The sequence below is a fragment of the Chrysemys picta genome, chromosome 6, assembly GCF_011386835.1.
Source record: "Chrysemys picta bellii isolate R12L10 chromosome 6, ASM1138683v2, whole genome shotgun sequence".
In the NCBI taxonomy this organism is placed as follows: domain Eukaryota; kingdom Metazoa; phylum Chordata; order Testudines; family Emydidae; genus Chrysemys; species Chrysemys picta.
The window spans coordinates 105,095,059-105,122,642 of record NC_088796.1 but is presented as its reverse complement, the minus strand read 5'-3'; the positions used below and the strand labels follow the sequence as shown (position 1 = coordinate 105,122,642).

At 39.5% G+C, this 27,584-nt stretch overlaps 1 protein-coding gene across 8 annotated transcripts in view; it reads left to right on the top strand.

Annotated features, from left to right (window-relative positions):
* CCDC171 (coiled-coil domain containing 171) overlaps nucleotides 1-27,584 on the top strand; it is a 219,787-nt gene that overhangs the window by 146,889 nt on the left and 45,314 nt on the right. For all 8 annotated transcript variants that reach the window (XR_010588656.1, XM_065549498.1, XM_065549497.1 and 5 more), the window contains one exon: nucleotides 13,744-13,875. Coding sequence is in view for 7 of the 8 variants with exons in the window: in XM_065549498.1 (XP_065405570.1) it covers nucleotides 13,744-13,875 (132 nt within the window). In the remaining variant the exon portion in view is untranslated. The remainder of the gene's footprint in view (nucleotides 1-13,743; nucleotides 13,876-27,584) is intronic.

Sequence of the window (27,584 nt, the reverse complement as noted above, 5' to 3'; positions counted from 1 at the left end):
TGTTCTTTTATGTTTCATATGTTGAAATGTTTATTTTTATTTCTAGTGAATAGCAGCTGTCTTGCACAGTCAATTGGAAAATTAGAGCAGAACCATCATTGTTTAATCTAAAATATTAATGACATATTATACCGTTTACTTTTTCAATTACATAAAAAAGCTTTCTTGTGTCCATAATGAGGACTGATTCTTTTTGACTGGAGTGTCACAACAAAGTGGAAGATCCAGAGAATTTACACTAAAGTCAATGTTGCCATCTCTCATAAGTTTACCATGTGACTCCTGATATTTGCTGTTTTTCATTAAACTCCCACTTGTGGACTGAAATCAAGTGAGTTACATGATAATCTTGGGTTTCCTTTTTTTTTTTAAAAAGGGGCAATTCTTTTAGCCCTCATGGATGTGGAAAAAAGTTTGAAAACATGGCCTGAGTGTACCCCAAACATATGAAAAGCAGAAAGCAAATAAAAGGAAGCTGTTTTTAAAAATCTCATGATTTTAAGCCAATCACACGACTTGAGGCCTGACTCATAATTTTTGAATGCTTGGGATTGGAAATACTGTAAGCCATTCCATATTGGGAACAAAATAGCATTAACCACAACTGTATTTACAGTGGTCATCTATACCAGGGCTCGATTAACCCATTTTTCATTTAAATAAATAAACTATAGAAAAAAAGGGACTAGCACAGTTTTTAAAGAAAAATCTTTAACTGCACTGATCAGCAAAATTCTCCTAGAACTCTAATTTCAATTTCAATTCATTGTTGTAAAAGTTAAAATACCAGAGTGAAGTGTACGCTATAATAATCGAGTTTTTCATAGGTTATACTTTGCACTCGCTCTTCTCTTCAATGTAATTGTTCATACTTTTCTTGACAAAAACTTCTTTAAGAAGTTTGTTTAAAAATCTAACAGTATATTAAAAATTGTATTATAAAAACTTGAAAAATTTTCAAACATCATAAATATGTTAGCATAATTATGCATGTTGTATTTATGTTGACAAACCATATTTCATTAATACTTTATATATTTCCTAGTAATAGTAATATATTTGTTTATCACATTACTGCATATGCTAAACCTGTTCTTTTTACTGACTAGCTTTATAAACACAGTACTTGTGAATAACCAGCCAAAGCAATAGCTGAGCTCCAACTCTTCTGAAATCCTCAGCCTTGATTTCACATTTCCTCTCAAAGTGACTGTTGTAGCTCCCTTCTCTGAGGCCTCCCTAAATCCCAGCTCTCCACACTTCTTCATTTGCACAATCCTGCCATGGCAAATCATCCCAATGAGTCCATTCATGACCATAAAATTGTGAACACTCCCCTTATACTCTTAACTGTTTTAACCCAGATGCACCTTGTAAGTTGGTGGTGTTCTGACCCTCATCTAACACCACTTGCTATTGGCAGCGTCGGCTCAAAAACTTGCCCTCTTCCTGATGTTTATCTTTGTTAATGAATTAACACAAAATAAACAACTCCTGCTCAAGCCCAGACCCTAGGTTTCTCTGCCCAGAGAAGCCACTCCTTTAGTCCTGATGGGTTAATGAGCTGCACCTGTCACAGTGAGTTAGCAGAAATCATTTAGCATCTCCCAGCAAGGTTCCAACACCTGTTAACAGAGTAACCCAGCTGCCCTTCCTAAAGTGGCATGTTGAGAACAGTTCAGAGATCAAACACGGGTCACCAGTGCGAACAAGGGAACACGGGGAGTTAGGCTGGAAGCAACTCATTCATATATACAGAGCAGTTCACAGGTTTAATGAAGTTCTGCTTGTTCAACTTAACCTGCATTCAGCTTCACCCTGTGCTAATGAAACACTCAGGAACAATTCTCCTCCAACCCCAAAATCCCTTTCTGCATTACATTTTCAATTCATAATCACATTCATACAAATTTCTTCTTAACACAGTCATGCTCAAGTGCCACATGTAAGAACCAAAGGACCAGTGTTTGAACTCCCTGCTCTATACCCATCAACTATCTTTTTTCAAATGTCTCTTGAAAATGTCTCTCCTCACCTGGTCCTCTACTCCTAATTTCAATTTCCCTTTGCTGGTTTTTTATTTTAACTTTAACTGTATTATTTATTTTTATAATGCATTTGGGGGATACAATTTGTCTGAAAAAATGGTAAAAAAAAAAAATTAAAATGTAGCAGCTATTCTGTACAACTGGTGTATCTTTGTGTATATGGAAAGCAGATTATTTTAATTTAAATATTAACAGGATATTTTTTCTTCTGATTCCTTACATTTGTGGTTTAGTGTGTAAAAAGTGTACTGTTGTCTAAAGATTAAAGGTCTATAGATGAGAACTTACAGAGAAGACTAAATGACAAATATATTGGTTTACTGGGCTGTTTCACATGAGTGTAACTGAGAACAAGCTTTGACCCTTCAGTTGTAATAATTTTTGTAAAAAAAAGAGTCACTGTGAAAGTTGGGAGGCTCGAATTAACCCTTTTTTGTTTTTCTCCTCAGAAAATCAATGCAACTATGTGTGTGTAGGGGTGAGATTTTACTATATGTTTTAATGCTAAATTATTTTTTTTGAATATAGAACAGTGGTTCCCAAACTTGTTCCGCCGCTTGTGCAGGGAAAGCCCCTGGCAGGCCGGGCCGGTCTGTTTACCTGCCGCTTCCGCAGGTTCGGCCGATCGCGGCTCACAGTGGCCGCAGTTCGCTGCTCCAAGCCAATTGGAGCTGCTGGAAGCAGCGGCCAGTAGGTCCCGAGGCCCGTGCGACTTCCAGCAGCTCCCATTGGCCTGGAGCAGCGAACCGTGGCCACTGAGAGCCGTGATTGGCCGAACCTGCGGACGCAGCAGGTAAACAGACCGGCCCGGCCCGCCAGGGGCTTTCCCTGCACAAGCGACGGAACAAGTTTGGGAACCTCTGATATAGAACAATGGGATAGGAGGAGTTGAGGTGGTACTGTGATAGCTTTAAGAATTACTAATGTGATAGCAAGTCTTGCACCCTCAATGCTAGGCTGCTACCTCAGGTGTAGTCTATAGTGAAAAATTCATTTACTTTATGGCGGTTGTTTTATGGCCTGTAAGAAATCAGTTTACAGCAAGGTTTCAATCCAACTTCCAGTGTCCATTTCTCTAACACCCATTGCAAGTGACACTCACTGGCATTGTCTGGGTATACCGAAAGAAGGACAGGAGACACTTGATATGGATTTTAATCAGGCCACAATTTTATTATATAGATATCTGGGACTACCTGACAGATAAAGTGTACGGTGCAGGCAAATCCACGTTTATTCAAATCATTACCGGGGGCTTTCACCAGCCCCCCTTCATTTTCCATCCAGGTTCCCCCAGCCAACCCATGGCTTGGACCTTATTATCCATTCCCCTCGTAGGAGGGTTAAGGTGGGCTATGAGTACAGGGGGTGGGGTTGGCTCCCTGCTGTACCAATCATAGGAGTCCCCAACCCCCCTCCCTCATTCTTTTCCTTTATCCAGCACCTCCTTTTAAGTCCTTACCAGCCATTTATCTGGTCACTGGATGCCTTCCCTGTGGAGTACCTTCACTGGACATCTGCCACAAGGAGGTGCCAGCAATTTGCTTGGCTGCCTCCCCACCCATGAGTTGGGTTCCCAGACATCTCCCAATGGCCTCTTGTATAGCAGCCCCAATAGGTGAAGCCCCATTCTCCAGAAAGATCCCATTGTCCTTTGTACCATGCCAGGATCGTCAAGGGGCACCAGCAGCTGGGTTGTCCTTGGCCAGGTATCGCAAAAGCTGCCCTCCGCAATGGGCACTATAGGTGATCAGCTCTCTGGATCCTTAAATTGAAAGAACTCATTGAAAAACAACTTCTTGCATAGCTCAGCTGTGTGCCCGGAGCCAAGAATCTCCATGCCACCGGCATCATATGCCGAGGTTCCATAGAGCCAGTGGCATCTGCTCGGGTTCTTTGCTAGCTCCTGGTGCAAGCTCACGAAATCTGGAAAACTGGAAATGAGACAAGGCGTCTGCTATGTGTGGAACAAAGGGGCTTCCCATGCCCAGGGCTTGCACCTTTATAGCCTTCAGACCTCACATTACTGGGGGGGTGTTGAGTTAGCGCCGCAAAGCTGACCAGTGTTCACCTTTTGCAGCAGTCTCTGACCTCATTCCCCCAGTCATAAAGCACAGCCACCTTCCTTCGGCAAGCCCAGCCAACATTTGCCCCGCTTCAGATGCGGTGCAGTCAGTCTCAACAGTTAGACCAAAGATTGACTGGGCCAGAAAGCAAAGGCCAAAATTTCCAAACTTGAGTGCCTACAGCTAGGCTCCCTAATCTATATTTGGTTTCTAAATAAAAGTGGCCTGATGTTCAGAAGAGCTTGAGCACACCATCTCCCTCTTCATTAAATGAAATCCATGGTGCTTAGCACATTTGGAAATCAGCCACATTATTTAGAAGTCTAAGTATTGATTTTAGGTGTCTAATTTTAGGAATTCAAGTTTCAAAAATTTTGCCTTAACTAACTTCACCCCCCCAAGGTAGTTATTTCTGGACAGGGTTGAGAGACACTGGCAGGAAAATGTGGGGACACAGGAACTGCTACTGTGGGTGCAGTGTCTGTTCTTTACTTCAGTCTCCAGTAATGTTATTCTGACACCTATTGCAAATAAGTGTGCATGTGCATGTGGAACAAACAAATTACAAAGGAAATTGATTAAATTTTAAAGCTTCCAAATAGCTTTTGAAAAGAATTATAGTATCATATTTTGTATCTGATCATATTAAATACAAAAATATTATTTTCTTCTCTTTCCCCTTCCTTCAAATTAACACCTCTCCCCCTTAATTTTAACATTTTGTAAATAGCTTTTGTCCGTCCCCCCCACTAATCTGTCTTTCTTGATCCTTGTTCCTAAAGATCAGTTGTGCAGGACATACAGGTGTTAGCACAGCTGGTTTGCTGATGACAACTCTGTCCATATAGCTGTCTAGTGTGTCATCATTCATATTGTTCAGTGTCATTCTGACCTAGCCAAGCTAAAAATGGTACTCCAGCTCAAGAGGGATTTAAAAACCTTGACAAACTAAAGATAAGACATTGCAGAATGTCATATCCATGTGCTTAAGTGTTTTCAGTTTAGACTTATCTAAATAACCAATTCCAGAGCTTGACTGTCTCCATTCTTTTGGAAGTCTGAAGATTTTTGTGTAGTTTGCCTTAAGTAAGGAAATATCCTTGTGTGGAGGACTGTGAAATTAGTTAATGCGTTAGCCATTATTTTCTCCAGACATGGGTTCATTTCCAGCCCAAGGTCATTGAAATCTGTTCATAGGGGACATATTATAGTACACAGCCCACAACTACAGCATAGCTTTGGCACAATGGTTAGTGTTTGCTAAAGAGGGTCTGGATCAAATTAACATCTTATCCAACAGAGCATGGATTTTTTGTGGGGTAGTGTGCACTGTAATTCTAGTTAAGCACAGGATTGTACTCTTTCACTCTGACAATTAATCCGATGACTTTGCCTAGCTTTTTAAAAAATCCATCAGTTTTATATGAGCCATGTCTCATCACATAACTACTGTTTATCCAGCAGTTCATGTTGTTTAAATAATTTGTAAGATTTGCTTTAATATTTTATTGTGACTATATATGTGTTTGGAAGAATAGTTTGTGCATGGCAATAACATGAAAAAGAGCCTCTTAATCGACATAATATACAGCAATTTTTAACACGTTTTCAGTTAAGAAGTTAGTTATTGGTTTCAGATGTTAATTTGGAAATTATGGTGTTATTTTAACAGATATCAAAGATATCAAATTACTATAATTCTCCTCTGAGTATTGTCAGTGTGGCCCCTACTTCAGGGGATGTGCGTGCACCCTCTATGTCAAGTAAAAAATCTCCAGAAACCAGCCCCTCTTGGAGTTGTGTGCATACTCCTTTGTTTGGTGAGTGGTTATGTAAGGAACTGTGCACTCAGATACCATTGTGATAATAAATACTCAAATAACTGTAGCAGTGAGATCAGAAACATCTTCCTCTTTCTCCCTATTGTGTGGCACCATTTTGTCAAGTTAGTATTTCTTGCATTTTAGTGTAGTTTGTTTGTTTATTTTATTAGGCTCCGTTCCACTGTGTAGCTTGGCTGGCTCCATTCCCAACACCAGTTCCAATCTGATTAGCTCCCTTTACCTGTTGTTTATCTTGTAGTTTTGTTTCAGTTCCCTGATGGTGGTCTTAAATTGACAAGATTTAAGAAGTGCAGGCCTGTCCTAGGCAGTTCCAGCTAGGGGCGGCTCTATGTATTTTGCTGCCCCAAGCACAGCAGTCAAGCGGCTTTCGGCGGCATGCCTGCGGGAGGTCCGCCGGTCCCGCACCTTCAGCGTACCCGCCGCCGAATTGCCGCCAAAACCGTGGGACCGGCAGACCTCCTGCAGGCATGCCGCCAAAGGCTCCCTGACTGCCCTCACGGCAACCAGCAGGCCGCCCCCCGTGGCTTGCCGACCCAGGCACATGCTTGCTGCGCTGGTGCCTGGAGCCGCCCCTGGTCCCAGCTGATTGCCTCAGCACCAGCAGCTACCTTATCAGCCTCTGCACGCAACGGCATTGAGGGAAGTTGCTCAGATCTGTCATAAGGTCTGGTCTAAAATCTGCATTGAGGAAGCAAATGGAAAAGGGTGTTGCTGACTGTCTGGGCTTGGAAGATCTGAAGGCTGTATGGCATCAAGGGAAGAGGGAGCACAGCTGATGCAAATAATCTTTTTATTCTCATTCAAATGTGAAGACTCACAGTAGGCATGAATTCAGGAAGGAGTTTGCACCAAGATGAGTCTGGAAGTCTGTCTGTGCAGCAGCACTAAGGAGACTTAGAGCTGCTGAAGATTCGTGTTGTAGACCGTTCTATGCTCCCCACCCCAGTGGGGGGCTGGGGCATGGAAGGGACAGTGCTTGCCTAGCTGGTGAGCTTGCCCAGCAGCTCCTTGGAATTGTCTAACCACTGGCTCAAGTTAGAACAGATCTGGAGCTGGTTTGGTCCCCAGCAGCAATCCGAATTGGAGATGTTTGGAAAGGTGTCATAAAGCACATTTGGAACCTGTATAGATTCAAACAGAGGATTTTGTACAACCCTAATTAATTGTGTGTCTATGGGTGTTCTTTTTTCTCTCTCTTCTGTGCAGCTTCCTCACCGCTTGCAGCTTTGGCATCTTCTAGACGCAGATCACCCTTGAATGTGAGATTAATTTCTCAAGGTTAATCTTGCTGTTATCAGGGTTGAAGTGCAAAGTTCATTCTGAGGGCTCTCCCTGTCTTTATGTATAGACTATATTAGGGCATCATAGATATCTCCTATGCCATTGGGCTCAGCCTGCTGTGCTGCCAGATTTTACTTATGTATTCTTTGCCTGAACCTGATGGGGGTGAAAGGGGTAATTTTAAGTTGTTTGATGCCAAGTAATTTTGTTGTAAAAGTTACTTAAAATACTTAGTTTGGAGAAACAGGAAATGGTCGGCCAGCTCTTACTAACAGTGTCTTTTACTGCCAACATGGAAGTATGGCTCCCACTGTTTAGTCACTGTTTAGGGTACTTTTACATGCCTTAGAGGACATCGTCATCAAGACCAAGCAAAAATAAACACAATTATTAACCCTGACTATTTTATTATTAAAGAAAGAAAAAGAAAACACAAAACAACATAAATGATAAACTGATAACTTCTGTTACAATCTTCTGTATGTCTCTCTGCTTTTAACAGGGATTATACTCCTAAATGGGAACACCTCTGACGTGTGCTTTCCGCTTGTAAATTAAGACCTAAGTACAGTAACTTCTCACTTAAAGTCGTCCCGGTTAATGTTGGTTCGTTGTTACGTTGCTGATCAATTAGAGAACATGCTCGTTTAAAATTGTGCAATATTCGCTTATAATGTCATTTGGCAGCCACCTGCTTTGTCAACTGCTTGCAGAAAGAGCAGCCCGTTGCAGCTAGCTGGTGAGGGCTTGGAACCAGGGTGGACCGGCAGCCCCCCTATCAGCTCCCCTAAGTTCCCTGTGCGGCAGCTGCCCAGCAGGCTATCAGTTGCCAGCAGTTCACTGTCCCTCCCCCCACTGCCACGTGCTGCTCCTGCCCTCTGCCTTGGAGCTGCTTCCAGGAGCCTTCTGCTTGCTGTGCGGGATGGGGAAAGGGAGGCTAATGTCAGGGTGTCCCCCTCCCCCCTGCTTCTACCAACCCATCTCTATAGAGCGGGGGGTGGGGAGGGATATGCCAAGGCTCAGGATGGAGGGAGCTTGCTGGTAGCAGCTGCTGTCTCAACTTGCTGATTTACTTAAAAAGGCAATGTACTTAGAGTGGGGTGGGTATACTTAAAGGGGCAATGCACATCTTTCTCTCTCCCTCACACACACGGGTTTATGTCTCTATCTCTTTCTGCCATGCTGTCTCCCCTCCCTCCATTTGTGCTGCCTTGTAGAGTGTGAGGCTACATTAACAACAATGTGTTAACCCTTGAGGGCTCAGCCGAGTGCTAGTTCATCATTTAGCAGTAAGGCATTCCCTGGGAAATATCCCACCCTCTTCCACCCTCTGACTTCATCACCTCAACCAAGCTTCACAATCATCATTGCTATGTATAGTATTAAATTGTTTGTTTAAAACTTATACTGTGTGTGTGTGTGTGTGTGTGTGTGTGTATACACAGTCTTTTGTCTGGTGAAAAAGATTTCCCTGGAATCTAATCCCTCCCTATTTACATTAATTCTTATGGGGAAATTGGATTCGCTTTACATCATTTTGCTTAAAGTTACATTTTTCAGGATCATAACTACAACATTAAGCAAGGAGTTACTGTATATTGTTTCCCCAAATTATTGTGAATGCCAAAGATAACCTTCATATAATCTTAACTCTGTTCACCAATCCATGTACATTACAATATCCTCTTTAATTGCATGATCACTTGCTATTCCTCAAATAATAAATACATATATTTTAGAACCTTAAGTGCATGCATAGAATCTTCTAGTACTGTGTGTATGCTAAATACACATTCCAGTCATTTATAAGCAAGACATGTGATTAGTAAGGCAATGGTTCCATACACAATACAGTATCCACAGTAAATGAAGTGGGCTTGTCCCGCACAATGTGCACGTTATTCAGTGCGGACTTTGGGAGATAGGGACATTCTTCCATGCAGCTAAATTGATTGCATGGTTGTGAATGCTGTGGTTAAGGTTGAGATGGGTTTTTTTAAATTTTAAATGCCACTTGCTATTTTAAAAAGTGTAAAGAAATATTAATTATGTGTCATGTACAGAAGACATGATGTTGTGGTATAACTTCTTTCTTGGCACTCATTTGGAATGACCTGCACAACTCTCTCATTGCTTCCTAACTACTGAGTAACATGAGCATCTCACACTTGCACAGACCTTATTATGCTAAATACATCTTTACACTAGACCATATTATCTATACAATTAATTGAAAACAAAACAGAGAACAAAAAGTTTTAAAGCCCACTGGCATTACTTTTAAACATTGCAGGTGAATTTAGTACTTATAAAAGGACCAGTTCTGCGGGCCTTATGCAGAGTAGCACTTACTCTTGTAAGACATTGTTGACAAATCAGGCCAAAAGTAAGGGACTAAAATCTCTAATTACCATATTTACTGAGTGGCACTAAAGCCCACAGATAGACAAGTGCACCTTAACCTTGACTTTAAACACCCTTGAACGTAGTCCTGTGTCTGTCTTGAGCAGGTATTGCTAGTTATATCAGATTGTGTGGTGGGGAGACAAATGTGTAATGTAGATAAATGGGAATTAGGATGCAGCCAAAACTATTTCCACTTGTGACCAGCACAATATTTTAACCTCTGTTTCTAGACATGAAAGATTAGTGCATTGAACTCTGTTTCATCTACACACCTAAACTAACTTTTAATGTCCAAGTTATGTTCTTGGTATTCCCTTTGATCTTAATTCATCAGTTCTTTATTGATTTAAAATTGAGTGGGTATAGTATCCAATTCGTTAAAAAGTTAATCAGACTGTCATAAATCCTTACGTTCCACTGATTCAAAATGTTTTCATAGTCTGTTGTTTTCATGGAGCTTTACGGATCCATTAAGTTTTAGCCCATTTTCCGGCACCATTAAAAAAAAAAAATCCTGGATCCTACAAAACTACACATGTACTTAACTTATCCACTCTACCAATGGGAATCGTCACAGTACAGAAAGTTAAGCATGTCTGTAAGTCTTAGCAGGAGCCACATTTATGACGCTGTTTTTTCGGAACCGGAAACCTATCCAAAGTTCCTGCAGCAATCTAGCATAGGTGCATATGAGTATTTTTGCTTTTGAGGTCTCCCCCTCTAAATCCCTTTCCTTGTATAGGATGGTGAAAGCAGTTTTGCACACTGTTAGTCATTGTAATACATCTATTTGTGTGGACTTTTTTTTTAAAAGGAGTCAGTCCTACAGTTCTTTCTCAGGCAAAACCTCCGTACTTGTGTTTTCACTTACAGTTCCAAGTCAACTGTGATATATTTTGATACTTTTGCTATGAAAGAGTCTGTACAAAAATAAATTATATACTATTTGCTTTTGCTCTGCTGCAATCTGTGAGTAAAAATATCTTCATTGTTTTGTACAATTTTATATCCGCACAACACTTTATTCCACAACGTTTGTTTTTCTTAACTTAAAGTTTCACTTTGCAAACATTCTATTAACTTCCTCATGGCAATAAAAAACTCCACCTCCTCCTGAGTACAGATCTATCATTCTAGCACTCAAAAAAAGTCTTCAAGGTTTAGAAAACAGTTTTTACTTTCAATTTAAAATCTTGAAAGGGAAGACAGTGGGAAATCGACATAAATGCATAAAATTTTAGCTGTGTGGATCCTTCTACAGAATTGGGGCCATAATGACTTGTCACACGTTGATTGGGTGGTCAATTGAAAGACTGTGCTGACTTTATGGTGAAGCAGCGTAAGGATGTTTGCACAGTATGTGGCCTGTAAATAAATAAAAGACTTCAGTTTTCTGCATTTCAATTAAACCTTGACAAATACAATATATACGACTCTTGACTTCTCAAAAGGAAAGCTCTAAATATCTTATCTAAGCAAAGTGTCCAAGTGGTTTGAAAATAAGATACATCCTTTTATATCTAAAAGATTTAAAAAATTATGAAATATTTCAATTGGGAATCTTGGTATCAGGAGTCATACATTTAAGGAACTAATGCGTTCCTTTCTGATGTTGTGGTGTTAATGATTTACATTTACTACATTTAAAAAAAATGACTTGTTTTATTGTCCAGTGAGTGTCTGGCCCCAGTAGTGAAACATAGCGCCTGACACTAATAGGGTTAAAAGGATCTCCGCTATGTGTACTATGCTGTGCGTTATACCTACATTGCTTATACATTGTTTCCCCCCGCCCTCTTCCCCCAGTATTAGCAATCTGCTTTTGTACTTTGACATCAGGGATTTCCCTAGTGAATTTTGTCACAGAAAAAAGAGAATCATCAATATCGCAGTTAAACTTGACTTTCAAAGCTAATAGTATCTCATTTGGGGGCTCAAATTTAATAAATTTTCTTTGATTCTGGGTGAGTTTTTAAACATCAAACAATGAATTGGCCAGGGTGCAGTAAAATATTTAGATCTATTGACTATGGTTCAGAAGGGTAGAAGGGAAAACACTGGTGGTTTGATGTTGATAAATTCTTAGTACCTTAATCCACATTAATGTTTTCTTTTATCTGTGTGCATATCGGCAACTAAAAGAGCCTGAAAAGTTGATTTATATAAACTATAAAAATTTAAATCAAATATATGTTTAAAATAAGGTGTTTGTGTTATATTAAGCACGGTTAATGTCTGAACAGCATTACACATTCTGACAGAAGACCCTGGAGAATATATTTGTTCCACAGGACTGTATATCCTGAACCTAGTACACTATGTGTGAAAAAACGTATGGCCTATACTGTTATTAAAATTGCATTATAGTGCATATGTTTGGCAGCCACAGGTATTGACAGGAATTCTTTAGGTCAGCCTGGGAAATGTAGAGCTCCCTATTCCTATAGATGATAGCAGAGAATGAAAAAATAACGTATTTTTATCTAACGTGTATCTATAAAATTACACAAACACACTTGTTTAATCACAGTAGATTTCAATTGTTGTGACGCTACATGGAGTACGTTCTGCAGTATAATCAATAGCATTTTAAAAAGTAGAAGCAGTTAAAAGGAGACAAATGCCATCTAGAATTTTAAATCAGTTGGAATATATTTTCATTTAGGATTGATTGGATATTTTAGAAAGGTTTGGCTCTAAGTAAGAGAAGTGGCCCAAATTTATATTTGTAAATAGTGTTGGTAAATGGTATGTTCTGTCATTTTATTATTCCCTTCTAAAACTATTCATTGACAATAAAAGTCAATAATGATCTTTGCCATGGTAGCTAACCTTATGTAACAGATAGAATGTATATCATATTAGTATATAATATAATTAAATTCAGTTTAATTACTGGAATTTTATTTTGCAAGATCCAAAAATAGTGCAAGATTAGGAAAAGGGCAAATTGATAATTACCTTTTGTATCAAATAAAAATGGAAAAATTGGGTGTGTACAGTTTTTACATGTGTTCTATGTGTAATATATCAAGTACGGTATATAGTACACACAAATAGACACTTACAAAATATAATTATACTTTTAGTATGTGGGGAAAAGCTGATTTTAGTTAATGAAAGTATTTCATATTAATATGACACAGTAACATGTTTGGATATTTAAAGGGGAAAATATTCATCATATTTATATAGCTGAGATGTATTTTTATCATTTTCATGGCATATAAGTTTGTATAATGTATTAAAAGCAGTTTTTTGCTTAGCCAGCAGATGGCAGTGTGATACCAACTGCATATGGTTACATTTGTCAACATAAGTAGGACTCTTTCACATGTATATTTTTTGGGGGGGATGGTTGGTTATTTTGTTTAATTTTTACCTTTCGCAATCCTTAAAAAAATCAAACTATCTAGGTTTTGTATAAATGTTACTGGTTTCCTTTTCCTTGTTTAGAAGGTGTACAGCTAAGTTAGCTAATACTAATATTTATTAGTTTCTTTATGTGAATCTGCCGTAAGAAATCTAACAGGCTGTGCAATTAACAGAAGAAAAAAATCCTGCTACAGGTAGATTTTTATTTTTGTTTTAGGAAGGATTTTAAATGTTGTTCTGGGGCTTAATTAAATTTGTACTATTGAACCCCTTTACGATGTGAATATGATCTCTACACAGCAGTCAAAACTCATTTATCATCTCTTTCTTATGTGTTGTTGCACAGTACTTTATTAATAGTTGATGATTGTTGGATGGAAAGTGTAATTACTGCCTACAATTTTTGTTTTCTTTTGTGTTAGGTGTTTTAGGAGGGATGGATCTGTAAAATTTGTCCACCAGTTGGAGTGAAGCCCTCAGTGACTCTTCTTCCCTTCTCATTTCAGTCCAGAGGAGGATGCTTTTTCTTCTTAGCATTCTCTCCCAGCACTCTGAATTAGAGATTTATTTGCAACGAAAAATCAATTAGTCCTAAATTTATTCATGGATTTCAGGTCCAGCGATCAATGCAAGTCCACTCAGTGGGCTCAAGGGGACCCAGTTCATCCCAGTTAATGTGTCTGAAGGGGAATTACCATTGATGCTGGGTTTTTTTCCCTTTAGGTCAGAGATCAGATCTCGCTGTCACGGACTGCGGCAACCAGGAATGACTTCACCCTGCAGCTACCCAAACTGCACCTGGAGACCTTTGCAATGGAAGGGCTGAAGGGCGGGCCAGAGGTTGTAGCATTTCAGGTTAGAGTCTAAATAACCTTTTTTTTTTGCAACTGAGACGTAGAGAGAAACAAAACTGCTTTAAGTGGAGAGAATAAAAGCTTCAAAAATGTTGTAGTCAACAGCTAAAAAGAAAAACAAACTAATGTCCTTACATATCTTTGAATGATATAATTCAGAGACTGTTAGGAGCTTTTAATATTGGAGATGAAATATTAAATAAATGGAAAAAAACAATTGCCACAGAAAAAGATGTAAAATGTTATATTTTATTGAAAAGTGATGTTGGGAAAAGCTGCTTTCCTATTTAATTTAACCTGAACATGACAGAAGAATAAAGAAAAAATGTTTCCCTGCTTCTTATAACTGTTTAAGATTTTTTTTCTTTAAAAATTAACAGAGATTACTGGAGATTTAAACTGTCAAAGAATCAACATTTTTAGAGCAATACTAATTTAAGTAGAATTGCAGTTTAGAATAATCAAGCACAGAAAATATTTTGTTCTTGTAATCCCTGGTTTTAAAGAGTGGCACGTTTCCATGTCTACAGAGTATTAATTCATTGGAGGGGAACAGTGGAGGAAAAATTGGTTTGAACTAAAGAAGGACCCCACATTCAACTCTAAAAAATGGACTCTGTGTGTTTTAGCTTATGTCTATTTATGCACACATTATCCCTTACCCTTTTTATAGCCATTCAAAATGACTTCATTCTTGTGCCACAGTATTGCTAAGGGCAGAACATTTTTTGGTTTTGATTCAGAGAATGGAGAAGACAGTGAATAAATATTTCTTTCACTGTGCTCTTGCTATGTACGGAAAACTGAAGTGTGTTAACTTGTGTGCAAATTGTAGGAATTTTCACTTCATATGTCGCACAGTGGATGTATGCTTCCATTTTATTCATTTTTAAAACGAAGTGAACTGGGTATTCCGTAAAAGGTATGCCACTGAAGTGTGAGGGTTGCACACCTAATCACATACATTCAGGAACCACAGAATTAAAGTTGAACACTCATTCTAATATCTGTCCTCTTGCACACATGCATTATGATATGATGCAGTTTTTAATCATGTAAAATATATAATATACAATATTTTTTGAATAATACAATGCAATATGATCCACTTAGGTTTCTTTACAAAGTTAAATTCAAATTGATATGTATTTACTCATTGGAAGGAGGTGGGGAGAGGATAGAGCTGTAGAATAACCTCTCCTTAACTCAGTGGTGGTCATTCTTATTCACTCCTGTGTCTAAGAGTGAGATTCCAGAGGTAATGTGTCCTAGAAGAGAAAGCCACGTAAAAACAAAACAGCAAGGCTGCTGCCTTTCTAAAGCTGCTTCCTCATGGCTCTCTAATCTGGTAGCCTGGTGTGAGGCCACCTGTCTTTTCCTTTTCCATCCCGTGGCCCTGGTAATGTTGCAGAAGCTCTTGCAAGACAGCCTGTCCCTTCGTCCTCTTTAGGGGATGAGGATGAATAGGAATGTAAGAAACTGTATTTCAGGACTTCACTGAGTGCCAGGGAACTGGACTAGTGCACAACATGGCTGAGTTCCCTGAGTGGCTAACTAGTGGTGTGATTTCTCTCATGTACATTGCTTCTGCCCTTGACAGCAGCAGTAGCATCTGGTTACTTTGCATATAGGTAAACAGCAGACATGGTCTACAGTTTATTTAAGCATGAATTTCCAAGGATTTTCTTTGTTGCTGTGTTTATTCTGAAACAACTACTTATAGCAGTACTTGAATAGAGCATATTATCAATTATATTTTCCAAATATTTACTTTATTTAAGAATTTCCTTTATGATGTTGGGTGCCTGTTTAGCTTAGTTTTAATTTCAGCACATGGAGTAAATGTATGCAAAATGTGCATCTAAGGACCCTGTCCTACGGTCTTAAGTTATGAAGTATCTTTACTCATGCAAGTAGTCCTATATGGTATTAAAATCAATGGGATTATTTGCATGATTGGTCCCTATCACTATTATAAATCTATTTTACATTGTATTATTAGGTAAATGTCATGCAATTGTGTAACTAAAGCATGCATTATATGCAAATGTTAAAAATGAGCATTCAGCCTCAACTCTAAATGCATTGGGTTTTGTGCGTTTAATTTCTTGCACAGAATTCTTTCATTTTCTTTTAAATTCAAAACAGGAAAAAAACAGAAATGTGTGACAGGTATAGCTGTAGCCATTGGAATCAGTGAATACTGACCCCTGTTATGTGATGGGGAACTAAATTTTTTTAAATCTGATCTATATCAAGTGACTGGGATCCATAAATAAAGTTCATCCTCTAGCCAGCACTCCATTGTATTGCCCCTGTATTGCATGTTTTGAAAAGAAAACAAAATCTTTGCAATAAAGTAGCAAATGCGTCTACCTGAATCCCTCCCTCTGTAAGGGAACCTGACAGAGAGCTAGGGGAGTTGATCATAGTGCTTCCAAATTTCCCTGAAAGCAAGTGGTATTGCAGAGGAATCGGAGAGGCTGAAATCCTCCATGCTTGATGTATGTGGTGGGCCCAGAGGCATTAGAGATCTATAATGCATTCCAGTGGGAGTATGAAAGAACTGCAAATGCTCGACAAAGTCATTCAGAAATTTCAAGAATACTGTGCACATATGAACGTCACTTGAAAAAGGTACATTTTCTTGACAAGAAATCAACTGCCAGGTGAGCCGCTCAAGCATTATGTTACATGCCTACATAGTAAAGCTAAGTTGCTTGAATTTGAACAGCTAACCGATGAATTAATTAGAAACCTAGTTATTTCTGGCATAACTGATAACTAAGTCCAAACCAGAAGAAATTTCTTGAAAGAAAATGGACTGAACTTGCAAAGAACAGTGGATATTTACAGGGCTAATGAAAATCTGTGTTTCCCAATGGAAAGTGTTGTTAAAGTGTGTGAGAACTGAAGCGCGTCTAATCAAAAATGCATACCATGGCGTAAAGACAAAATCCATGGGTAAACAAACAGCAGCGACCAAAGGGCCCGTGTTCCTCAACCCGAGACTACATGAAATGCTTAATGAATTGCAAAAATACATATCAAATGTGCAAGCTTAACAAGGAGCTTCTTAAATTTGACGTGCTTTCTAAAATACCCCAAACAAGGGAAAATAAGATGATACATTAAGGGGAGTCTGCAGTAATTATGGCCACCCATTTCTCGAACAAAACTTGGCAAGCTGAAACAAGAATGACAATATGAACCCATCATTACAACAGCTCGAGAGAGATATTCAAGATGGGTGGTCAGTGGAAAAAACCCAGTTACTTCTGCAGCCATGGAAGATAAGAAGAGATCCAAATGTGAAACTTGCAATGAATACAGGAAACAAGATGCAAAAGACCCATTAAAACAACGTGATAGCCCTAGCCAAGACTTTACCAAGGTCTATTTGAATTAAACTGGAAAGAGAATCTTTTGCTAGGGCCTACTACTCACTTTTTTTTTAATTGAGCTGTCGCACTACATATCAAGTAGCAATGTAATAACCTATCATAAAATCACAGTTTCCTGAGTTAATAACACACATTGGCCCGCAATGAAAAGTGACTCGTTTCACCAGTTCTCTATGAGGTATCACATCAAGCATACCATGTGCAGGTGTTAATATGCAGAACCAGTACTAAGAGCATGGCCTTGATTTTAGAAAATCAAAACCATCCTTGTCACATCAAAGGTATACATGTATAGCGTTGTCTCAACACATCTCACAATACTTCATTATGATCATGAGTTCAGAAACTCACATGCAGAAGGACAAAGCCAATATCAAACAAACCAAAGTCAGTTATTCCGGACATAGTTAGAAAAGAGCTGTATGCCAAAAAGGTAGCACAGGAGAAATACAACAAGCAGTCAAACATTTCCTCCCACTCACAATTGGGATAAGTATTAGATCCCAAATAGAAAGTGTGCGACAACTTGCCAAATTAATAGCTTGCCACTTAGAGGTTATATGTCCTGGCCACCCTTAGAGATTGGCCCTACCAGAGGAATACAATACATTTAAACAAAACCAAGGAAGATTGTGGCTCTGTTTATTGAGAACATCCTGAGTGCTAATCACACTGTTCCTATGCAGACCAAGGTAAAACATGTTCACCCAGTCACCGACAACAAACATGGACTTCAGTTGTCAGATCCCCATTAACTGCCGAAAACTCCACTGCAGAAGAAACTAGTGGTATATGACCATGTGGTTAGACAGCCATTGAGGTTCAGAGAATGGTAGTTGCTGACAGATGTGCAATTAGAGACAGACTAATCCTCTCATCTGTCAGGGGATCTATGTTGACCTCCATCTTAGAAGTCAGCATGTGCATGTCTTTGTAATTACTTCTATTAATTTGTGGCTGTTGTTTTTATTTGGTATTATATTTTATTTGCATTTTTTTTTTCTTAAAGAGAAGTCATTGGCCACTGAAGTCAGATACTGCTGTCTGTCATGTCATAGTGGCCGGAGTTTTTTGTAACCCTATCTCATGCTAAGTGATTAGATCTAGGAAAAACCTTTCAATCTCTTATCATGACTCCTATGTATAGCCCTTTTATTACAAGGAGAGTAAAAATATTAGACAGAAAGAGAAATGGAGAAAATGTGGCACATGCATGAATGCTCCCATATAGACATATGCAGTCTGTGTCTACTGTGTGGTGTGACTAAGCTTGAATGATTGTGTGTGGTGTGTGCGCACTGGTCAGTTGGAGTGTGGTTAACTAGGTGTATCATCTGTGTCTGAATTGGAGGCTCTGAATGTCTGAGCTTTATGTGGGGTTTGAATGAGTACATGCATGTTTGAAACTGTTTCACAGTGAGTGAGAAAAGATATGGTATGTAAGGATGAGACAGGCTTCTATGAGAGGATGAAGTATATATTTCAGTGTGTCTTAGTTTAAATATAGAGCTTGTGTGTGTACAGATGAGTGGATTCTTCTTTGATTCATTATTGAACCATTCCCTGTATGGTGTTGGGGGATACTGCTGCTTCATGTGCTACCTTTCAAATGAGACATAAAACTGACCCTGAACAGCTCCGAGCATTAAAATCCCATTGCGTTTTTCACAGAAATTAATGTTGTTAGCTTTGGTGCCCTGTGTAAACTTAAATTTGGATATCTATATTCTGCATAACTAAGTTTCCCCCATACATTTCTTAAACTGTGTGTAATGTTGGTATATGCTGCTAAGTGTTTACTGTGTTCCATTTGAAAGGTTATCATGGGTTTCATGTTCTGCATATGTGTTTTAGGATGTGTGCTTGCCCTCTTTCTCTTTAGCTTTCCCTCCATCCTCATACCGATCTACGTGTGTGTGCGTGCATGCTCATAGATTTGGATATTTAGATATACTATATATAATTTATATACATTTTATAGTTTCCAAAGTACTATGAAGTTCTTTGGAATGAAAAGTGCTGTATAAACACAATGTGGTATTATAGTTATTAGTATTAGTAGTAGTAATATAGTTGAGTACTGTCATCTATTCTCAATGATCGAGTATAGTCATTACAAATTTATAAGGAAATTATGTCCTTCCATTTATTTTATGTAAATTATGCATCCATGTATGATGTAGTCATGTAGTTATCATACTGTACTGTAGGCAGAAGTAAAACCCTTTTTTCTAATCAATTGGGCAAACATAAATGTAGTTTAAATGTTGAAATGTTGTCTTTATTTTCACTTTCCTGTTTTCCTCAATAGAGTTAGATTCATTTCTGAATAAATTAGAAGCTAAGAGATTTTACATAAAAATTAGGCTTATTGTATTTATCAAACAATAAAAACATTGTTTTCTTTCACACATTTATGTTTAGTTGCTGATGATGTTGTGGTCAAACATTTAGTTGCTGATGAAGTTGTGGTCAAACTGAAACAAGCAAATGATTTCAAAGTAAACACTGAGTCTTCATTCCTCCCATCATCCTGCTGTGCCAAGTCATTGTAGTATATATAGTACTGGAAATCACACCCTGGATGAGCTAAGGGTACAGTAGTAGTTTGAGCTCCAAATCTCTTGCCTTTGTAAATTTGTTTTTTAGATTTTTGTTGTTGTTGTTCTTAGTAACATTTGAAGCACGGAGAAGGCTGTTTTAGGTGATCCCTTGTACACATATGCTCTCCTCTTTATTTTACTTGCTCCACTCTCAACCTAGCATTGCAGTGACTACACATTTGTCAAGAATGGCTGAGTGCAGCTCCCTTGAGAATCTGTGACTGGATTGAACTGCTCCATTGGGGGTATGGTGATCCTTCAAACAACATGAAGCATTCCCTTCTGGAGTACTGCATGATGTCTCAACAGCATTCCTGCCCCAAAAATGTAGGATGAGCTCAAAACCTGAACTCTCATCACCCATTAAGCAGCATATAGTGCTGCTGCTGGACTGAGTGCTTTTTAATATATCTTTTGAAGAGAAGAACAATTCTTTATAATAATACTTTGCCCTTCCAGCTTGAACTGAATTTGTTCATAACTAAGTAAATATATTAATCTTCATTAAACTGGAATAACATTTCCTCAAGATGCTGAATTCCCCATGTGAACCTGACCTGTTGCAAATTTAAATTTACCAAAAATACACTAAAATACACATTGGTGCAGGGTTACAGAAACAATATTGACCTGTTCTATAAAAATCTGGATGAGCAGCAAGAAGACCTTTACTGGATTTTATCAGAATTACTTGCCTCGTTCTATTCCAAGCATCCAACCTTGGATCTAACCTCCCATATTACTTACTTTTTCCGGTTTGCTCCCACAAACTGCCATGAGTTTGAAAATTTTGGCTTACATATCTTGTCCAAGGTTATATGGCAAGTCTGTAGCAGTTCTGGAAATAGAGCCTGTGATAGAACGCACATGTGTTTTGCACTGTCCAACCCTCTCCTGGACAGTCCTGATATATTGGGTCTGTTGCCCCTCTAAGGCAAGGGCATCAACATACAACAGTCTGCTATCTTAAGTGAAGTTACCCAAACAATTCACAGAACTGGATTAGTTTTAATTAAAGAATAAAACACGCTTACTTAACTATAAAGAGAGATTTTAAGCAAGTACATTGAAGACATTCAAGTCAGAAATTGTTACAAGAGAAATAAAGATAAAAAGCTTTCTAAACTTAAAAATCTAGATTTGGTTCAAGGTGAAATTCTTACCACCTCCTTCCAGCAACAGGGTTCACCAAATTTCAGGTTAGGATCTGATCCCAAAGTCCCCAGGCTGTTTCTTTTGTCATCTTGGGTGGAAAAGAGAGATGGATAAGGAGAGATAACTGGGGTGTTTTTGCCCCTCACTTTTATATAGTTCAGTTATCCTTTGAAATGCATTTTCCTGATAGTTACCCATAGTTAAAATTCATTCACAGTAAAGAAGGCTGGTGGTGAAAGAAGTTCCTGCTATTTCTTCTCACCTCTGTTTGTTGAAAGGCAGATTTTCCTTGTCTCCTGTCTTCCCCTCTTGCTGCCTGAGGATCCTGTTATAATTTACATGTAAATTGAGATAAACACACATTCCTTTGTTTCAGACCTACTTGACTAGTTCTGCCTAATTGGGGCTACCTGGGTTTGAACATGTGCCACCAACATCATTCGAGACGGAAGTCATAATTGTACATATAATGTTGCTACATACATGCAACCCTGGTATTATTGACTAGCACGGTATTAGTTTTCAAATGATACCTTACAAGGCATATTTTATACAAAGATTATTACAATAATGTGTAGGGTATGAATATTCTTTAAATATAGTAATCCCTGCAAGTCCAGTTTTCAGAATGGAGAGAGGTAAATAGTGGTGTCCCCCAGGAGTCTGTACTGGAACCAGTCCTATTCAACATATTCATAAATGATCTGGAAAAATGGGTAAACAGTGAGGTGGCGAAATTTACAGATGATACAAAACTACTCAAGATAGTTAAATCTCAAGCAGACTGCGAAGAGCTACAAAAGGATTGCACAAAACTGGGTGACTGGCCAACAAAATGGCAGGTGAAATTCAGTGTTGATAAATGCAAAGTAATGCACTTTGGAAAACATAATCACAACTACACATATAAAATGATGGGGTCTAAATTAGCTGTTACCACTCAAGAAAGAGATCTTGGAGTCATTGTGGATAGTTCTCTGAAAACGTCCACTCAATGTGCAGCAGCAGTCAAAAAAGCAAACCGAATGTTGGGCATCATTAAGAAAGGGATATATCATATTGCCTCTATATAAATCAGAAAATATCATATTGCCTCTATATAAATCCATGGTACGCCCACGTCTTGAATACTGCGTGCAGATGTGGTCGCCCCATCTCTAAAAAGATCTATTGGAAAAAGTTCAGAAAAGGGGAACAAAATTGATTAGGGGTATGGAACAGCTTCCATATGAGGAGAGATTAATAGGAGTGGGGCTTTTCAGCTTGGAAAAGACAACTAAGGTGGGATATGATAGAGGTCTATAAAATTATGACTGATGTGAAGAAAGTAAATAAGGAAGTGTTATTTATTTCTCCTCATAACACACAAACTAGGGGTCACCAAATGAAATTAATAGGCAGCAGGTTTAAAACAAAAGGAAGGTTTTTTATCACACAACGCATAGTCAACCTCTGGAACTCCTTGTGAGAGAATGTTGTGAAGGCCAAGACTATAACAGGACTCAAAAATGAAATAGATATGTTCATGGAGGATAGGTCCATCAGTGGATATTAGTCAGGATGGGCAGGGATGGTGTCCCTATCCTCTGTTTGCCAGAAGCTGGGTGATAGGGGATTGATTGCTTGATGATTACCTGTTCTGTTCATTCCCTCTGGGGCACCTGGCATTGGCCACTTTCAGAAGATAGGATATTGGGCTAGATGGACCTTTGGTCTGACTCAGTATGCCTGTTCTTAAGTTGTTATAGCTGGTTGTGTAGTTATACTTCTGAAATGCTCTGACCTGGGTAGAAAGTAAAGATTCTTCTTCTTTGAGTGTTGGTCTCTGTGTGTTTTCCACACATAGGTACGCATGTGCTCCACACACCTGAGACTGCAGATTTCTAGCAAATTGGTCTGTAGCTGCACATTTGCCCTCTGTGTGCTCTGAATGGAGGATGCAGGCGGTGGCACAGACCAATGCCTCTCCAATTCCTTCTTATTGATATATGGCCTGAGTCAGAATCCTCTCTGTCCATAGCTACCTCCATGTTTCTTCGTCTTCAGAACCTGGAAATATAATTGTTCATAGTTTTTAGTGTAGTTAGTTAGAATTTTAGTGTCATAATATAATAAGTATAGCTTAATTTCTCTCTATCTTGGGGAGCCTCTACCCAAAGATTATACCCAGATTCCCAGGGTTTAAGAACTCTATCTCCTGCCTCTGCTTTTTCTCCATGAGTGAAGAAAATCAGTGCTACTTTGATTGCCTTGTAGAGGTTCACATATCCGCTAAGTACAGCATCTGCCGTTCCTTCCCTCCTTGTACCCATGAGGGACAAAGCTCACATTGAGGAAATGTCTCATAGCCTTCTCAGATCCAGGCCAGGAAGACCCCCCTGTACATCAGCCTCAGTCAATGAGCAGCACCCCTCTGAGAATGAGCTCAGGAGCTGAGGCCACAGCTTCTAAGCCCAAGGAATCATTAACTAAGGCTTTTCATGAGAATAAGCGGCACTCTCACAAATGCAAGGACACATCTCTCCTTCTATGTCTGCCTTTAAAAAAAGGGATCCCTCCCCGATTCCATCCAAGTCAGGTGAGTCCTCGTGCATGGATCCTAAGAATTTAGGTCTGCTACCTGAACATGAGACTAAGGCACAAAGGAGAAAGAATCCACCAGTACCTATTAAGGTTCTTGTTCACAAGCCAAAGGATGTGCACCCACTGACGCCACGTAAGAACTGCAGGCTAGACTCTTCTGTGGTATGGAACCACCCCCAGAAGGATCCACCATGACCACGGATCCGCCAGATCCATGGGTCCAGACCACTGGAACACCTCACACTCTGGGATGAACTGAAACCTAAACCACCTCCCCAGAGGATATCTTCAGCTATCCCAACCCTCAATGTCCTCTCCTTTCACGACCAGCCTTCCTGAGGGACATAGAATCATAGAATATTAGGTTGGAAGAGACCTCAGGAGGTCATCTAGTCCAATTCCCTGCTCAAAGCAGGACCAACACCAACTAAATCATCCCAGCCAGGGCTTTGTCAAGCTGGGCCTTAAAAACCTCTAAGGATGGAGATTCCACCACCTCCCTAGGTAACCCATTACAGTGCTTCACCACCCTCCTAGTGAAATAGTGCATGGGATTCTTTCTTCCTAAGTGCAGGACTCAGATTTCTTTTGGCCCAATCCTCCAATTTTTCTAGATCACTCTGGACCCGGACCCTATCCCTACCCCTACCCTCCAGAGTATCTACCTCTTCCCCCCAGCTTAGTGTCATCTGCGAACTTGCTGAGGGTGCAATTCATCCAGATCATTAATAAAGATGTTGAACAAAACCGACCCCTGGGGCACTCCACTTGATACTCAACTAGACATTGAGCCATTGATCACTACCTGTTGAGCCTGACATTCTAGCCAACTTTCTATCCACCTTATAGTCCATTCATCCAATCCATACTTCTTTCACTTGCTGCAAGAATACTGTGGGAGACCGTATCAAAAGCTTTGCTAAAGTCAAGATATATCACATCCATCACTTTTCCCATATCCACAGAGCCAGTTATCTCATCATAGAAGGCAATCAGGTTGGTCAGGCATGACTTGCCCTTGGTGAATCCATGTTGACTGTTCCTGATCACCTTCCTCTCCTCCAAGTGCTTCAAAATGGATTCCTTGAGAGCCTGCTCCATGATTTTGCTGGGTACTGAAGTGAGGCTGACTGGTCTGTAGTTCCCCGGGTTCTCTTTCTTCCCTTTTTTAAATATGGGCACTATATTTGCCTTTTTCCAATTGTCTGGGACCGCCCCCGATCACCACGAATTTTCAGAGATAATGGCCAATGGCTCTGCAATCACATCAGCCAACTTCCTCGGCACCCTTGGATGTGTTAGAGCTGGACCCAGGGACTTGTGCATGTCCAGCTTGTCTAATTAGTTCTTAACCTGTTCTTTTACTACGGAGGGCTGCTCACCTCCTCCCCATACTGTGTTGCCCAGTGCAGTAGTCTGGGAGCTGACCTTGTCTGTGAAGACCGAGGCAAAAAAAGCATTGAGTACTTCAGCTTTTTCCACATATGTCACTATGTTGCCTCCCCCATTCAGTAAGGGTCCCACACTTTCCCTGACCACCTTCTTGTTGCTAACATACCTGTAGAAACCCTTCTTGTTACCCTTCACATCCCTTGATAGCTGCAACTCCAATTGGCACTGGAGAAAGAAACCACCTTAAGGAGATAGGGATGTCCTCTCCTATTCATAATCCAGAGCACGTGTGGTCCCTGTCTGTATTCCACTAACTGCCCTCCTCCATCTCTGCTTCAGCTCTTTCTGATTCACGATAAGATGAGAAACTGGAGAGCGTTGGTCTGCACTTCCCCTTATGCCCTTGCTTTGGAGCACAAGGAGGGCAGTGGTGGAGGTGAGGACCAATTGGCACTACTTGCTAGAAATCTCTGGTCTCAGGTGCCTGGAGCACATGTACTCACATGTGGAATACAGATAGGGACCATGAATCTTAAAGAACCTCCAGTTACAGATGTTCATACTTATTTCAGGGATTTATTAAAATGGTAATAAGTAATCCTTTTTCGGTTATGATTTATTTTATAAACTGGTAATATGAGATTCTTGCACATGGCATATGTTGAGCTACCTTCCAACCTCTTGACTGGCACATCATTGGCAATAGATCTTAATATTCTTTTAATTTTTAAGTGGTATTTTTGTGAGGATAGCTATAGAAGCTGTTGTTTGATAGATATCTTCCTTCCTTTGTCTTCCTGACTCCCTTTCACCTGTTTGCTCACCCTTTCTGCCATTTCCCTCCACTCCTCACACCCCAAATAAATAAATATTGGAATACAGTTAACAAAAGAACTGGCACTTGCAAGCTGTATGTCCATCATCCTGCCAATCACTCTGCTTGTATAGCATACTCCCCCGCCCTTAGCCCATTTTTTTTGTCATTTTAGCTTGTAAGCCCTTTGGGGGTAACACTGTGTAGCATCAATCCTGTTTAGGGTTTAGTCATAGTCCATAAAATACCAAAGAAAAAAATCCACACTTTTTCAGCCATATATTTTTGGAGGGTCAAGGAAATCAGAGTGAACATAGAAGGGGTTGCTGCCTCTTTGGCTCATCAAGTCATCAGTTTCTGGAAAGATAATATCAATCACAATGGGGAATTACGTTCTGTCCTTGTATTGTGCAAAGAAAGGAGAGGGGAGTGGACCCTGCCCTCATGTTTTAGTTTTTGATTTCTTGTGATGACTTTCAGATTTAATTAGTTTGGCTCCTGCTTGCAGTTCTGCTTTCTTCTTGTAGTTTTCAGCTTGTTGCCAACCAGGATATATGCTGAGGAGCCAGCAGGAAGTATCAGTATTATTTCATAGTAATTATTCCTTTGGTAAGATGAGACATGCAGTGTTAGATTGAGCTTTTCATATATGCCATTGATACAAGAGGAAAACGTTTGGTGGTAGGAAACAGTGTAAGAGGGTTTCTTGGCACCACCTGTGTTAGTAGTCTCCTTTTTCAGTTGAAGAAGTCGTTTCCCTCTAAGGGCTGGTCTACATTACTGCTTAAGTCAATGTAACTTACGCCGCTCAGTGATGTGAAAAAGACACAGCCCCGAGCAAAGTAAGTTACATCGACCTAAGCGCTGTCAACACTAGTGCTCTGTCGGCAGGAGATGCTTTCCTGCCAACATAGCTTCTGCCTCTCGCAGATGTGAAATAATTACAGCGACGGGAAAGCGCTCTTCCGTCGGCATAGCTTGTCTTTACCAGAAGTGCTACAGCAGCGCAGCTGTGCCAAGGTAGCCGTTGAGTGTAGACTTGCCATAACTGGACAGGGAATATGTGTAGTATCTTTTGGAAAGAACTTGTTTTATCAATTCTTTCCCCTGCCCTAGCTTGAGTGTACTGTAATCTTTTTCCTATTGTTTGATATTGCTGTACGCAGCATATAATACCATTTTGTGGATGAGTCCATTCAGGAGATTAGATATTATGCTATTGAGGGCCATATGAGTACCTAAATAAATGGATAGACTCATGAATAACACAGTATAAAGTGAAAGGTCAGAGAAGTTGAAGCTCTGGTGTCTGCTTTGTGGTTCTGGTTCTTTTAATTTCAAAACAAAGCAAAAAAGGTAGAAGAATGTTGAGAGTGTGAATCTGTTGAATAGCAGAGAAAAATTGTACTGGGCTTTATCATACTGTGATTGAAGTCTGAGAGTATTCCCAGTGACTTCATTGGGAGCAGGAGCAGGCCCTATTCCATTTTTAGCTAGTTGATTAGTAGTCAACTTAAAGTCTATCCAAATCTTGAATCTTTTGTTTTTAATTTAACAGCCTACTATTTCATCATTATAAACAAACCTGATTTATCTTTGCTTATCCTTATTGATAATTTGAAAGTAATGAGAATTTATGCAGTTTTACACTATATTACGGCTAAGATTTTGTAACAGAATTGATGGGATTTTTGGTCAAAGGCAACATTTGATGGGCTGTTTAGGTAAAGGCCTGGAAAAGGAAGGGTTATCTACAACT